The sequence below is a fragment of the Echinococcus granulosus genome (assembly GCF_000524195.1).
Source record: "Echinococcus granulosus chromosome Unknown EG_S00024, whole genome shotgun sequence".
NCBI lineage: Eukaryota > Metazoa > Platyhelminthes > Cestoda > Cyclophyllidea > Taeniidae > Echinococcus > Echinococcus granulosus.
Window position 1 is genome coordinate 192856 of NW_020170404.1, and position 12081 is coordinate 204936.

General features: G+C 45.3%; 1 protein-coding gene across 1 annotated transcript; it reads right to left on the reverse strand. All coding sequences in view use genetic code 11, as the record gives it.

Annotated features, from left to right (window-relative positions):
• Nucleotides 1-567: 567 nt before the first annotated feature.
• Nucleotides 568-9790, reverse strand: EGR_04058 (Protein dachsous; the record flags this gene model as incomplete). Its single annotated transcript, XM_024493307.1, has 11 exons — nucleotides 568-785; nucleotides 942-1227; nucleotides 1305-1523; nucleotides 1654-1969; nucleotides 2453-2691; nucleotides 2800-3257; nucleotides 3345-3486; nucleotides 4166-4666; nucleotides 5263-5667; nucleotides 8531-8845; nucleotides 9698-9790. The coding sequence occupies 11 exons, from the start codon at nucleotides 9788-9790 to the stop codon at nucleotides 568-570; spliced, it is 3192 nt and encodes a 1063-aa protein (XP_024352221.1).
• Between the last annotated feature and the right edge of the window lie 2291 nt (nucleotides 9791-12081).

Sequence of the window (12081 nt, forward strand, 5' to 3'; positions counted from 1 at the left end):
CTAGATTTGTTATTGCTCTTATTGACTTGTATTATATTTGCAAATCCATCGAGTAAATGCTTTAAAACCTTTTTAGGACTCTTTGAAGCTCTGCTTACCTGTGAAAAGTCCAATTACTCACGAGTCTGTGGCTCAAAATCCTTCCACGCAGCGCCTTTATTTGCTATACCCTTTTTTAATAGTTTGACGCCAACAATGTGTGGGGAATGCGTACCCAAGAGTAGACCCAACCTCTCGCCACCTCTCCAATCGTACCCTTTCAAATGTGTGGCTGCTTAACCTCACAACTTGTACAGTAGTAAAGAGATCATTTTGTTGACACGGAGAAAGAGCCACCGATGCAGAAGTAGAAACACATCAAGAGTACAGCAAAGGATGTGGGAAATACGGAATTGTGAAGCAAAACTGGGGGGTTTGTAGTGGTGGTGTGTGTGTGTTGGTGAACCATTTGTACAGTTTGTGTGGCGTCCCACTCGACGTACGCGCCTTCCAGGAGTCATAATTTACAAAATACCAGTGCTACTTAACATTATACGATATTTTTGGTTGTGATAGAGGTTGTGCTGTCTAGCAGGCAGGTAGACGGCGATGCACAATGTTGACCTGGCCAGGAATAGCTGCAACGCTGAAGTGCAAACAATTCTGCGTTTCCAAGGCATCTGTGGAGTGCTTTGAGAGACTGGGGTGAATTGTGCTGGTCCGCAGCCGAACAAAGTCGTCGCTGCAAGGTGCCTCTCCTCCCACTGTCCGTTTCCATGGGTCCTCTTCACTGAATTCACAGGGAACTGGAGGAGATAATCTCGGGTAAATTATGCGCGTACGATTTCAGTAAATCGCTTCAACTACGTGCGATATTTATCTTTACTAGACTTATGGGAACGCCGGATAGTCAGCGATTAATCAAGCTTCGTCTTCTCGTGTCTAGGCTAGGGTGGACTCACGTTGTACGAGATTAATGACTGGAGGGGGTTGTGATTGAAATCGCAGATCCTCATCACTGGCACCTCGGCCAGAGTCCGAGGCGTGTTCGGCCAGTCGAATCTCCATCTCTGCTTTCTTACCCATTGTCGGCTGGAAGGTAGTGGTGGTGGAGTTGACAGAGACAATGGTGGTGGGGGCGAAGGGGTTACTTGCCGTCACTACATTCGTTCCGGAGGAGTGCAAACATACTGCAGGCAGGAGGGTCACAGGGAGTGCGATGTGTGATGTGCTGTTGCTCTGAAAGTTCTGCGTGGAAATCAGTGGTTAACTATGCGCGCTTCTTCCTCTTGCTCACTTGACTCATCCATCAGAGGCAGACTTACCGTTTCCCGGGAGAGTGTAGCAGCAGCCCAGTGGTTGGGTGATCTGACTGCGGGTGGGATCTCCCCGATTTCGCGCAGTGGGGTCATCAACATACCCGCAGTAGAAGTGGTACTGCAGAGGTTCTCCTGGTTGAGACTCAGAGGGCTTCCGCATCTCTCGAACCGATCTCGTGGCAGGGAGTTGTACTTGTTCCACATCTGAGGCACCCTGTTGGTAGCCTAGAAAAGGAAGGGGGGTTAAAAGCTCGCCAAATCTTCCCCAAGAATTTATAAAACGTATGTTTTATCGTTATTCAACCAACAGAATCACTCGTATAGATCCAGTGTATGGGATTTTGACGGCGTTTACCTCTTCATTGACTGAGCTGTCAGCGTCAGCGTTAACAACACGGAAAATGCCTCCTTTGCCGTCGCTACCCACCCAGCCATCGGGTTCGCCAACATCGACAGGCGAGACAGGCGGGCCGTAGCCGTAGTCGTGATTACCGACACCGATACCACTCCCGTAGTTGTCCACCGAGGTGTTGTCGATGAGGCGCGTTTCTTGCAGTGAGATGATGCCGCCGTTCGCCGCCGTGTGCGCCTGCATTGTGGCAACGTTTACCGTTCCATCTTGGGACATTCGATGTTGATTGAAGAATCGGTGAGTTTGACGCGAAGAGGATCTGTCAGAACACCGATGACAGAAATCAGTCCACTTAAGCATCAAATATAATATTAGGTCCTTCAACTATTCATCTTTCAAGGCACCCGCTTATTCATTAATCCCTCTGTCAGCTTATTCGTCCTCCCAATCGGATCCATTTGTTCGTTCGTTTCGGTTGCATCTGCACAGAATCTACCAATTTGTTCTTCGACTTATCCATTCCAGATACATCCATCCATTCTTCTGACTACACTTCCATTCATCCACGTCTCATAGATCTTTCTCTTTACCAATCCTTTCTTTTACTCGTGTGTCTTTCAATTCCGGACGTACCCACTTGTTTTCATTCGTCTTCCTGTTCCATATACGCACCTATTTATCCTCTTACCTATCTCGGACCCACCTACCCACCCGTCCATAGATCCATCTACCATCTTCCCACTCCTGGGGTAAGTGCACAGGATCTCGTAGAAGAACAGAAAAGGATGACTGTCTACATTACCTGCAGGGTTTGAGCATACAGATCATCGCAGCAACGAGGATAACAGCAAGAATAACTGAGACTGAGATGAGACCGACGAGAATGAGAACATTTTTCCTTTCACCCAACTTAAAGGGAAAGAGATTGGCTAGCACACCTCCTTCGCCATCACCGCCCTCAGATGAGGCGATGAAACTAGAACTTGCACCGCCGACGTCCAACGACCGCGGAGGGATGTCCTCTACTGATACTAGCAGAACCTATGTATGAAGACGATGCTACTTAAGGTTATTTAAGTAGACAGTACGAACATCTCTGGAATACTAAGGTATTGTCTAGTGTGAAAATTTATGAGAACTAGAGCCTACCTTGCTTTCTGAACGCGACATGCTTGTTCCCTGATCGTTAGCCGAGACAACGAAGAAATGAGGCCCTAGATCATCTTCCTGCAGAGTTCGTTTGAGCCATATCTCTCCGGTGTTGCCGTTGACACCGAGAAAATCGCCTGCAGCACGGTTCAGACGGGCACGCGAGTGCGTGTGTCGTCGCAGTCCGTACACCACCCGACCATTTGCGTCCTCGTCCGGATCGGTGGCCTCCAGTCGCGTAATCAATTGGCCATTCATTTCGTGCAGGGAGATGCGCAATGATGGCTCATAGCCACCGCCGTTGTCAGCCGCCTCTGCGTCGCCTCTACCGCCACCCATTTCAGCTGCAACCGAAGCACCCTTGGCAAATTTTGTGGCACCTTCACTAGCATCCGAGGCCATCTCGGTGGATTCCCGTTTCCGAAGGTAGGCTGAAGGAGTGTCTGGCAGTTGATCTTCTAATTAGGAAAAGGGCAGTACCGCAGAACTACACCTTGGCCTCCACTTTTTACTTTCTTGGTACCACGAAACTGTTTCGGACTTACCGAGAGAATAAAGCCGATCGGGTAGGACAAAGTGTGGGTCATTGTCATTCTCGTCCAACACCTTGATGCAGATGGTTTCTGTTGAGGAGAGAGCGTTAGGACTTCCACGATCTCGCACCTCTACCGGTAATTCATAGGTCGCCTATTATAATTTGATGATAAAATTATCTTTGAGACAGAAGTTGAATTGAAATAAGTAAAACAGTCGGGTAAGTTATTAGATTTTGACTGAAGAATCGCTTATTAACTGACGGCTCTTGATAACTGTGAATGTCAAAAAAGCTACAAACGCTTCTTTCACCACATTTCGCCTATAAGGCTTCCCTCTGCCACGACTAGCTCAAGGCATAAAAAGTACTTAAAGATCTTATCCACTTTATGAGTTTAATAACTAATGCGATCAACACAAGTCGCATCTCTCCGAGACTACCAGCTTTATTGTCGTTTTGCCAAAACCGCTTCTACAATGCTAGATGCAATCGCGACCACGATCCTCCATGCCTGGAATCAAAGTCTCCACGCAGCACACAGGCAAGAAGAAGCACCGGCGCTAGTCAAGGCCGGGCACTCACCCTAACCTCAAGTCCAGCATTACTTGAATAGGACCAGTTACACACTAATTAAAGTAGACTCTAAAGAAATGTCAATGCATCCATCAGAAACGATTATTTACATTCAAGATATGGAAATCTGGAACCACCTCATGCTGTAAATTGGGGTATAATCCGGATTGGTGGCTGGATGGCACTGAAATGCCAGCTTGGGGGTGGAGGGAAGAGGGGTGCTTAATACGTATCAGCAACTTGTCTACTGTCTCCTACCAGGAAGGCCCAGAAGTTGACATCAAAAGTGGAAAACTTGCCAACCTTTTGCTCCCGATCGAGAGGTAGAGCAGTGAAGAGGGATCCATTGGGTCGCAACTCAAAGTGTGAAGTGAAGGCAAGTTTCTTGGGCAGTCGGAAAACCAGTTCACCATTTCGTCCGATGTCCGCATCACTAGCTATGAGGTCACCCACAAAAGTGCCGATGGGTGAATTTTCCCACACAACAAGGGGAGTTGGGACCTTGTCACAAGGCAGCAAATGGGGTGGGTTGTCATTCTGATCAAGAATTGTCACATTCAGCAGAGCAGATCCGGTCAGTCGTTGAGATCCGTTGTCGGAGGCAATAATAGTGACCTGGTAGGAGTCGCGTTTCTCCCGGTCGAATTCGATGGCCGCAGTCACCCAACCGGACACGGGATCAACATGAAAGTTGGCACGATCGAGGAGGGAATAGGTGATCTCCGCATTCTCCCCATCGTCAGGATCGTGAGCTTGCACCTGGAGGGCAAGGCAAGTAGCTAAATAAAGGAAGTATTCACTTTTTCTGAATTCGTCTCAGTTCCTTTGTATTTACCCTCCGCCTTCTGCCTCCTTTATGTTAACTTCTAGTTGAGCAATTTTCTGCTTTTTTTTACTACCACCGCCCATCAAAATTAAAGTAAAAAGCTTTTTCGGTTTTTTATTAACAAAATTCCGACCGCACTGTATAATTCATTGTACTTTGAGCACACTGGAAATATGTGCTCTTACATACCCCTTTGTCTGACTCCGAGATGAAGCACTGGACTTTTTTAGGTTCGATTGCACTGGTCTCTTTTCAATGCTGGGTTTATTTTCATTTTACTGGTTGATTCTTCTTGTCTAGTCGGATTTCCTGTTATTATGACTTATAAAGTAATAGGAATTCAAGATTCCGGCACCCGAAGCATAGTTGAGATGAGTTAGTAGGATTTTTTTCCCAGAATCAAATAACTGCGAGGAGCCTTTTTAGATATTGAAGCCGTTGAAGTAATCACCATTACAGATAAGAATGTCATACTTGAGGCGATTAGTCACTGTGATTAAGTGTCCAATTCTTATCACTTTCAACCCACTTGAATAATTTTTGTTCCAATATGATTGTTCTCGGCCACAGCAACATGATACACTGGTTGGTAGAAAGTGGGTGGATTGTCATTGACATCACGGATGGTGAGAGTGGCAGTGAGAGTCGAAGTGAGGCGGCGTACGGCGCCGCCGAATGTGGAGGTAGCAGAGGGAGTGTGGATCACTTCGTTGGCATCCCAACAAATGAAGCGAACCAGCGCCACTCCACCGGCGAGGGTGTCAGGTCCCTCACGATCCAGCTCGAGACGAGTTTGAAGGTCGTAGAGACCCGCTGAAGGGTGGGCCTGTGGATCGGGTGTGAAGAGTAGGACTTGTCGGTGGACCCACTCCTCTGGCTCCTTACAGCGCACCACCCCGTTCACCTCCACGCTGTCTGGATCGTATACACGCACCTGCAATCACACAAACAGCCCCTAATTTTGCTGCCATAAAAGACATGACACCATGGCGGTATCAAGAGCGGAAATATAGGGCAAGCGAGTGCCATTACGGGTACGTCGTCGACCATTCAAGTCCAGACAGCGGTGATCAAGATGGCAGATATTAGTGTTAGTGAGAGAAGCATGCAACACCACTTGAAGATGGACTATGTTTCTTATGAACTACGAAGGCGAACAGCTCGATTCTGCTAACGTCTGCTCGTATCTACAGAAGACTGCACTGTCTAGTATCCCTTGATAAAACAAATGGGTGTTTAACTGCGCCTAGGGGTAAGTAGACAACCATTTTACGATTCCCATTTGGCCGTTCAAGTCTGTAGGCCTCAAAACCATAACAATAAAAATATTAATACATTTTTATCTCTAATGGTCCTGAATAATATTTGGCTTCCGTTAATCCAGTTTTCATGAGTTATTCGAAAATAGTTTAACATCGGAGTTAATAAGTATTATTTGCATATTAGACTAATTTTAAGATGACGCACTACTGCTTTGGCCCCAGAAGTATCAACAAATGCAAGCCCACCATAAATTTATGGACTATAAAAGTCACTCAAACCCATGGTAGCGTAATACTTTTATTGTGTGTTTAATTCTTGATTTTGGTGACGGGCCACTTAGGGGCTCCTCCCAGCTGCCTGGCCTCCGGGCCATGCCAATAGCCCCCTCCCAGTCTCTCTATACGTTGATAATACATCTTCTCAGTTATACGCAAATTTAATGACTGGCACGGTTGGTTTGTGGGTATCACTCCTTACATCACTGACTGCATTGTGATGGGCGATGCAGGAGGAAACCAAGGAGACCATCGAGGACACCGCTCAGAAGAGGAGATCGGGTGCGCAACACTTGGATTGTTGATTTAACTCTTCCATTTGCTTTCGCGGGTACTTAAGGCTCCGAGATTGTACTTCCGCTGAGTGGCACAGCCTTTGGACCAGGCCAGTAGCCGCCACAGCCCTTCTATAAGTTGGCAATGCATACTGCACCAGAGTATTATGTTTTCTTTTGTCTTCAGGGAAGTCTCGGGGCATTACAATGGAAGATTTCGTTCAGGCGCAACACCATCCATTAATGGACAGTCTGTTTTTACAGTCTATTTCGTTTCAATCAAGTTGTGAAGGCCCTCCTACCTGATTGTAAGCAGACCAGGCACTTAGATGCAAGATAAACTCGTCCATTTGCACAGAATGGGATGATCTCTACTGCGATTACAACATTTTTCCCAACTTCACTAGCACACTGACAGGCAAAACAAACAGCATGCTAACACTTTTTTGGAGCAGGTATAAAAGAATTGCAGCATTTGGAATGGATCCTAGATAGTTTTAAAATGGGAATATGAATTTAGAGAGGCCCCTGAAAATGACAACATCGGAAGTAAATTCATCCAGGTTTTTTGCTCCTTAAACTCGCCTTGACATGTGTCAGGTACATGAGGATATTTACATTTAAGGAATCACAAGTGCTTAGGAATAGTTTGTATAGAATATATCTTCACACTAAAGCGTTGGGAAAGAGTGTTTTCGCTGAGTTTTTTCTTTTCACTTTTCCTGAGCAAATCCTACCTACCGGTAGATATGTCTTGTCAACCCACCTGTAGGTATCATTTAAGCATGGAAGAGGAATAATCATGCGAGAAACTAAATACTTGTTCCTTTTCTTTTGGGCAAGAGAGACAGAGAGAGAGATGCAGTCTACTTGATTAACTTTCACCGCGCATCCTTTAAGGTGGGCTCATTTTCTTGTCAGGATGTACATCTCCATCCCCGCTCGACAATTGGACAGTTTGGATTCCCGGTTCTCCGAGGCAGTAATCCATCTCCAGAGTTAGCTGATTTATACAAAAGTTAAATTTCAATTATGACTGGGCACCTATACTAATAACTTGACGGTCCCGTCGTTGAAACGTAGATGCAATAAAAGTACTGGCTAGGGAAAGATGGAAGACGTCGCTGCCACGGCTGTTGTCAAGCTCTCTTCCCTCCCTTTTTATCCCTCATCCCCGAATGGCAATGGGGTTAGCAAAGTGACAAGGATGCGCCAATGATTCTCCTCCCAGGCCTTGTTTGGCAAGTGCCCAAACTGTCACGCTTGATGAAGAAGCGCGGTGCTTTTAGCCGCTTCAAGCCCCCTGGGATTCAGCTAGTGACAATGGAGTAAAGGCGATTCTTGAAATTTCCGTGAATTCTTAATAGCATATATCGTGACCATCGGCTTAGCAGCAGAAGCATCGAGACATTTCGAGACGGTACATTTACTAAACAAAGCTAGTAGTGCCAGTCGGACAATCCAGAGATAATACTGTCTTTAAAATTCCATTTTTTTTTTACCTTTTGATGAATTGAAGAGGATTTACAGTCAAGCACCTGGGCGGGATCGGCTATTGTAAGGAAATTCCCTCGAGAAATAAAAACTGAGCTGCCTGAAATCGGAAACCCACCAAAGCACGGATCACATCATGGGAGGAATAATTTTGTCCAGACCATTAGACCAGTTCTTAAAAACAACAGATAACCGGTCAATTTAATTGTCAGGTAACCTTTGAACAGGCTTCCACTGTGATGTAGGTTGGGTGGTTGATGGGTTAATTACCTAGTTTGGGTGGTTATCCACCACCCTGTTTGCTACAGGAATATTGCCCTCAAAAGTCGCAAAAGTAGGTCCTGCATACTCCTGACAAAGTGGTAGTCGAAACTGCATCAACTTTCAAAAATCATCTTAACCTCGAGTCCTGCATACGGTCTAACAATAAACGAACTGGACCCTTAAAAACTACTAACAAGATTGAAATAGAGAGGGGAGTCGACATTACCTGTCCAATGGATCGCTTGGCCGAGGTGCCTTCCTCAGCTGTAAGGTGGATGGGATTAATTTCAAACCGTGGTGCCTCGTCATTGACATCGGCCACGGTTACATGGAGCGTGGTTTCAGCACTGAAGTCACCGTCTGTGACGCTGACAGGGAGGATGTAGTTTTGGCAGGACTCGAAATCAAGACCTCGCCGCAGTATCACACGCCCGCCCTTCTCCACTTCGAAAATAGACGCCACCGCCTGCTGTCCTCCGCCTGATGCCTCCACTAGCGAGTAGTCCAGTTGCGCGTTCCTGTCCTCGTCGTGGGCTTTGAGCTGTTTAAGGGAATAAAGCAAAAATAAATGATCCTCTTTCTAATAGCTCTAGGTCTTGGATACTTATCCAACCATTCTAGCATAAAACTTCAAATGACTGAGATTCCTGTCCTTCGTTGGCTCACTAATTGGGGCTATCTCTAGGCAAAGGATGAAAGCGCTGGACTGGTAACGTCTCACCAATGTAGTGAATCCAGTAGCGGATTGTTAGTATCTCCAAATTGCTTTGAAGTGTTTCTGATGCTTTAAAACTTGTTTCCACCAATTACATACCACCATTACCTCGATTCCTGTCGATAGTTTATTCCATCTCTGTTTAGCCAGCTTTCCTAAAGATTTCATCCCAACAAGCCACGAACTCGTTCCTTTGCGGTCAAAGAACAAACGAATGAATGAAGGAATGAAGGAATAGCCGCATTTTCCCACGACTATCCGGGCTGAGGTTACGCTCATTAATTCACTTCCCACACACACATCATGGAGGGACGTCAAATTACAGGCGGATTCCCCGTGGGATATCACTTCCGCCATCCACTCACTCTCCCTCTGTTTAAAACACTGATCTCCCATTTATATTCTAAGCTCAAAAAAATTGTTGGCTCGAGTGAATTTCCAGCTCTCCAAGGTTCATGTCGAAAGAAACTCTGGCCTAGTTTCATAAATTAGAAGTGCGTTCAGATCAGAGTAGGATATCTAACTTCTCCGGATCTTTTAGTGGGATTTTACCGGATCAAGAGTATGGACACTGGGTCGGCATGGATACCGTTACTCAGTATGCAACACTGTGTGATAATGGACGATGTCTCTCGTAGGACTGTAAACCTCCAATATCTACTCCTGTCTACAGAGTACCTCAAGCACTCCACAACACGTTACGGTTGCGGCAAGCTCGGCTACTAATTTGAAGGACGCTTGAATAATGTCGACCTTTCGAAGCCCTGACATTCGGCCTGATGTCTATCTATCTATCTGTTCCCACGACCATTCATTTAATACTGAACTTGGAAGTCGGATGGACACACGAGATGCGGTACAAACAATCCCTCTGTGGGGGAAGGTGAACACGGACTCGAACTCAAAAACAAGCTCAAAAGCCAAGAAGACTGGTGGCAATTTCGGGAGGGATGGTGCACTCCATCGGGTAGCAGAACAAATGGCGGATGATGAAGTGAAACAGACTATTCCAGATTGTTCAGCTTCACTGACGAATCATTCCCTATCAAAATCCCTTTATAGATGCTATTTAAACACTGAGATGGATAAATAATTAAGGTGGAAAACTGTGTGAAAAAAAAAGGATGTTATTTCCATCTTCCTGGATACATTCAGGTGTCCCACCTCGACTTGAATGTGTATACGATGCAAGTAGACATCAAAGACGCAGATTACCTTCCATGCAAAAGATGGATTAAATTAGCCAGTCGGTGGTATTTCCAGTTTTCAAAAGTGAGGGTCATTCCTACTGCACCTATGCCTCTGGCGCCTCTAATTCGCCTCGGCACTGTTGAGCATAATGTACATTCCTCTTGGCAATATACGCGGATTTTTATAAGTGCCTGTAAGTAGGGAGAGCGATAATGGACTGGTGGGGGGCAGCAAAGCACCGCTTTGTCTCCCTCTCTCTCTCTTTATTTTCTCTACCGGTGGCAACGTCTCCTATGCTTCACCCCTTCCTTCGTCTCTTTAATGGCCTCATCCGGCCTCCCTCCCTGACCCCACCCCGCCTTTTCGGGAGTGTTTGATGATAAAATCGCCACTGTTTTGTCCATCAGCTCTGGCTACTACTATTAATACTGTTTGAACTTGCCTGCAAGAGCGCTCTGTTCACTGTGGATCTTGTACGTTGCCTTGCTTCACGCATGATTCTTAACTAAATGTAACTTTTCAAAGAAAGTTTGTCTCGATCAACTGCAAAATGCGACAGGGCTCAAGAATGGCCTTCTCGCTATATCAGCAGAAATGGATGGCTGAACCTCTAATCTCACAACAGTACTCCTAAACACGTTTGGTAGGAGAGTGTGTCTCATGAAAATCCACCTCCACAGCCATCCAGATACTCACTAAGGAATTGTAGTTATTATCAGTGGTGCAATCACTTATTTAAAACTCTTAAGGCACACGTGCCGCTTATATGTGACGTATTATTTAACACACTTTAGCCGGTCCATTTTAACCTCCTCAGTAGTTAACTTAGACATAATTCAATGCTTACGCCAATTAGTTCCATCCAAATCATAGAACCTACCTCAAGAGGTGGAACTGTTGTAATGAGTAGAGATTAACGCTTTGAAAGCACACACGTACATGGTCGCGGCGACAATCCAAAGCGCTTATCTTATTGTCCAAATCGACAGTTACCATGGTCGCAACCCTTTGTCCCCTATGTCTGTCACCGTCCCCCCTCTATCATGTATTTATTTACTCAAAAGACAAAAACAAACACCACCTAGAGGACAAGATATAGTCGAGTGGAGCGCCCACCAGCCCCTTCTACTAATGGTCCCCTACTCTCACTACTTCATCTGTCCCACTCATACTCCACTGTGTTGACACTCTTGACATGGCAACTGGTGAATGTAAAACGTCGCTGGTTGGATGGTCAAAAAACATCCCCACGTCATTATGATTGTCTGATAACGTGCAATAGAGCACGAAGCTTGCGATTTACAACCAGTTTTTGAGTGTGTTGCTTAATAAAATGCGTGTAAATTATTCCTCATTAAAGATTATTTCAGTTTAAATGCAAGGACGTCAGAAAGGTGGCGAAGGCTGAAGTAGTTAAAGGTAGAAATATTCTAAATCGCAATAACTGTTTTAATGAAGGACTTCACTTTGCTCTACAAACACCTGAGTGCAACAGAGACATTAAATTTTGATCCAGACAAAAAGAGAACATTATAAAAACTTTATAATACTCTACTAATTAGTAATGGTAAAAAATAGTACAATTTCTGGACTCAAACGAAATTTCTCTCGGTCCACGGAACTGCTCTGGAGTCGTTATAAGTGGTGACTGTGGCTGAAACAAGGTCATTAAATGCCATAATGCTTCTATTATTTAGAAGTTGACATTTTTAGAGCCAAATATGACTAGGTTTTTGTCAGTATTTTCAATTAAACTTTGTTATATTTCTAAATATTTCCAAGGATTTCCGTATGCCTGAACATCTTCATTTGACCCCATGGTGATCTGTTAAAGGAAATTGACGCACGGAAAAGGCGACTATGGACACCAT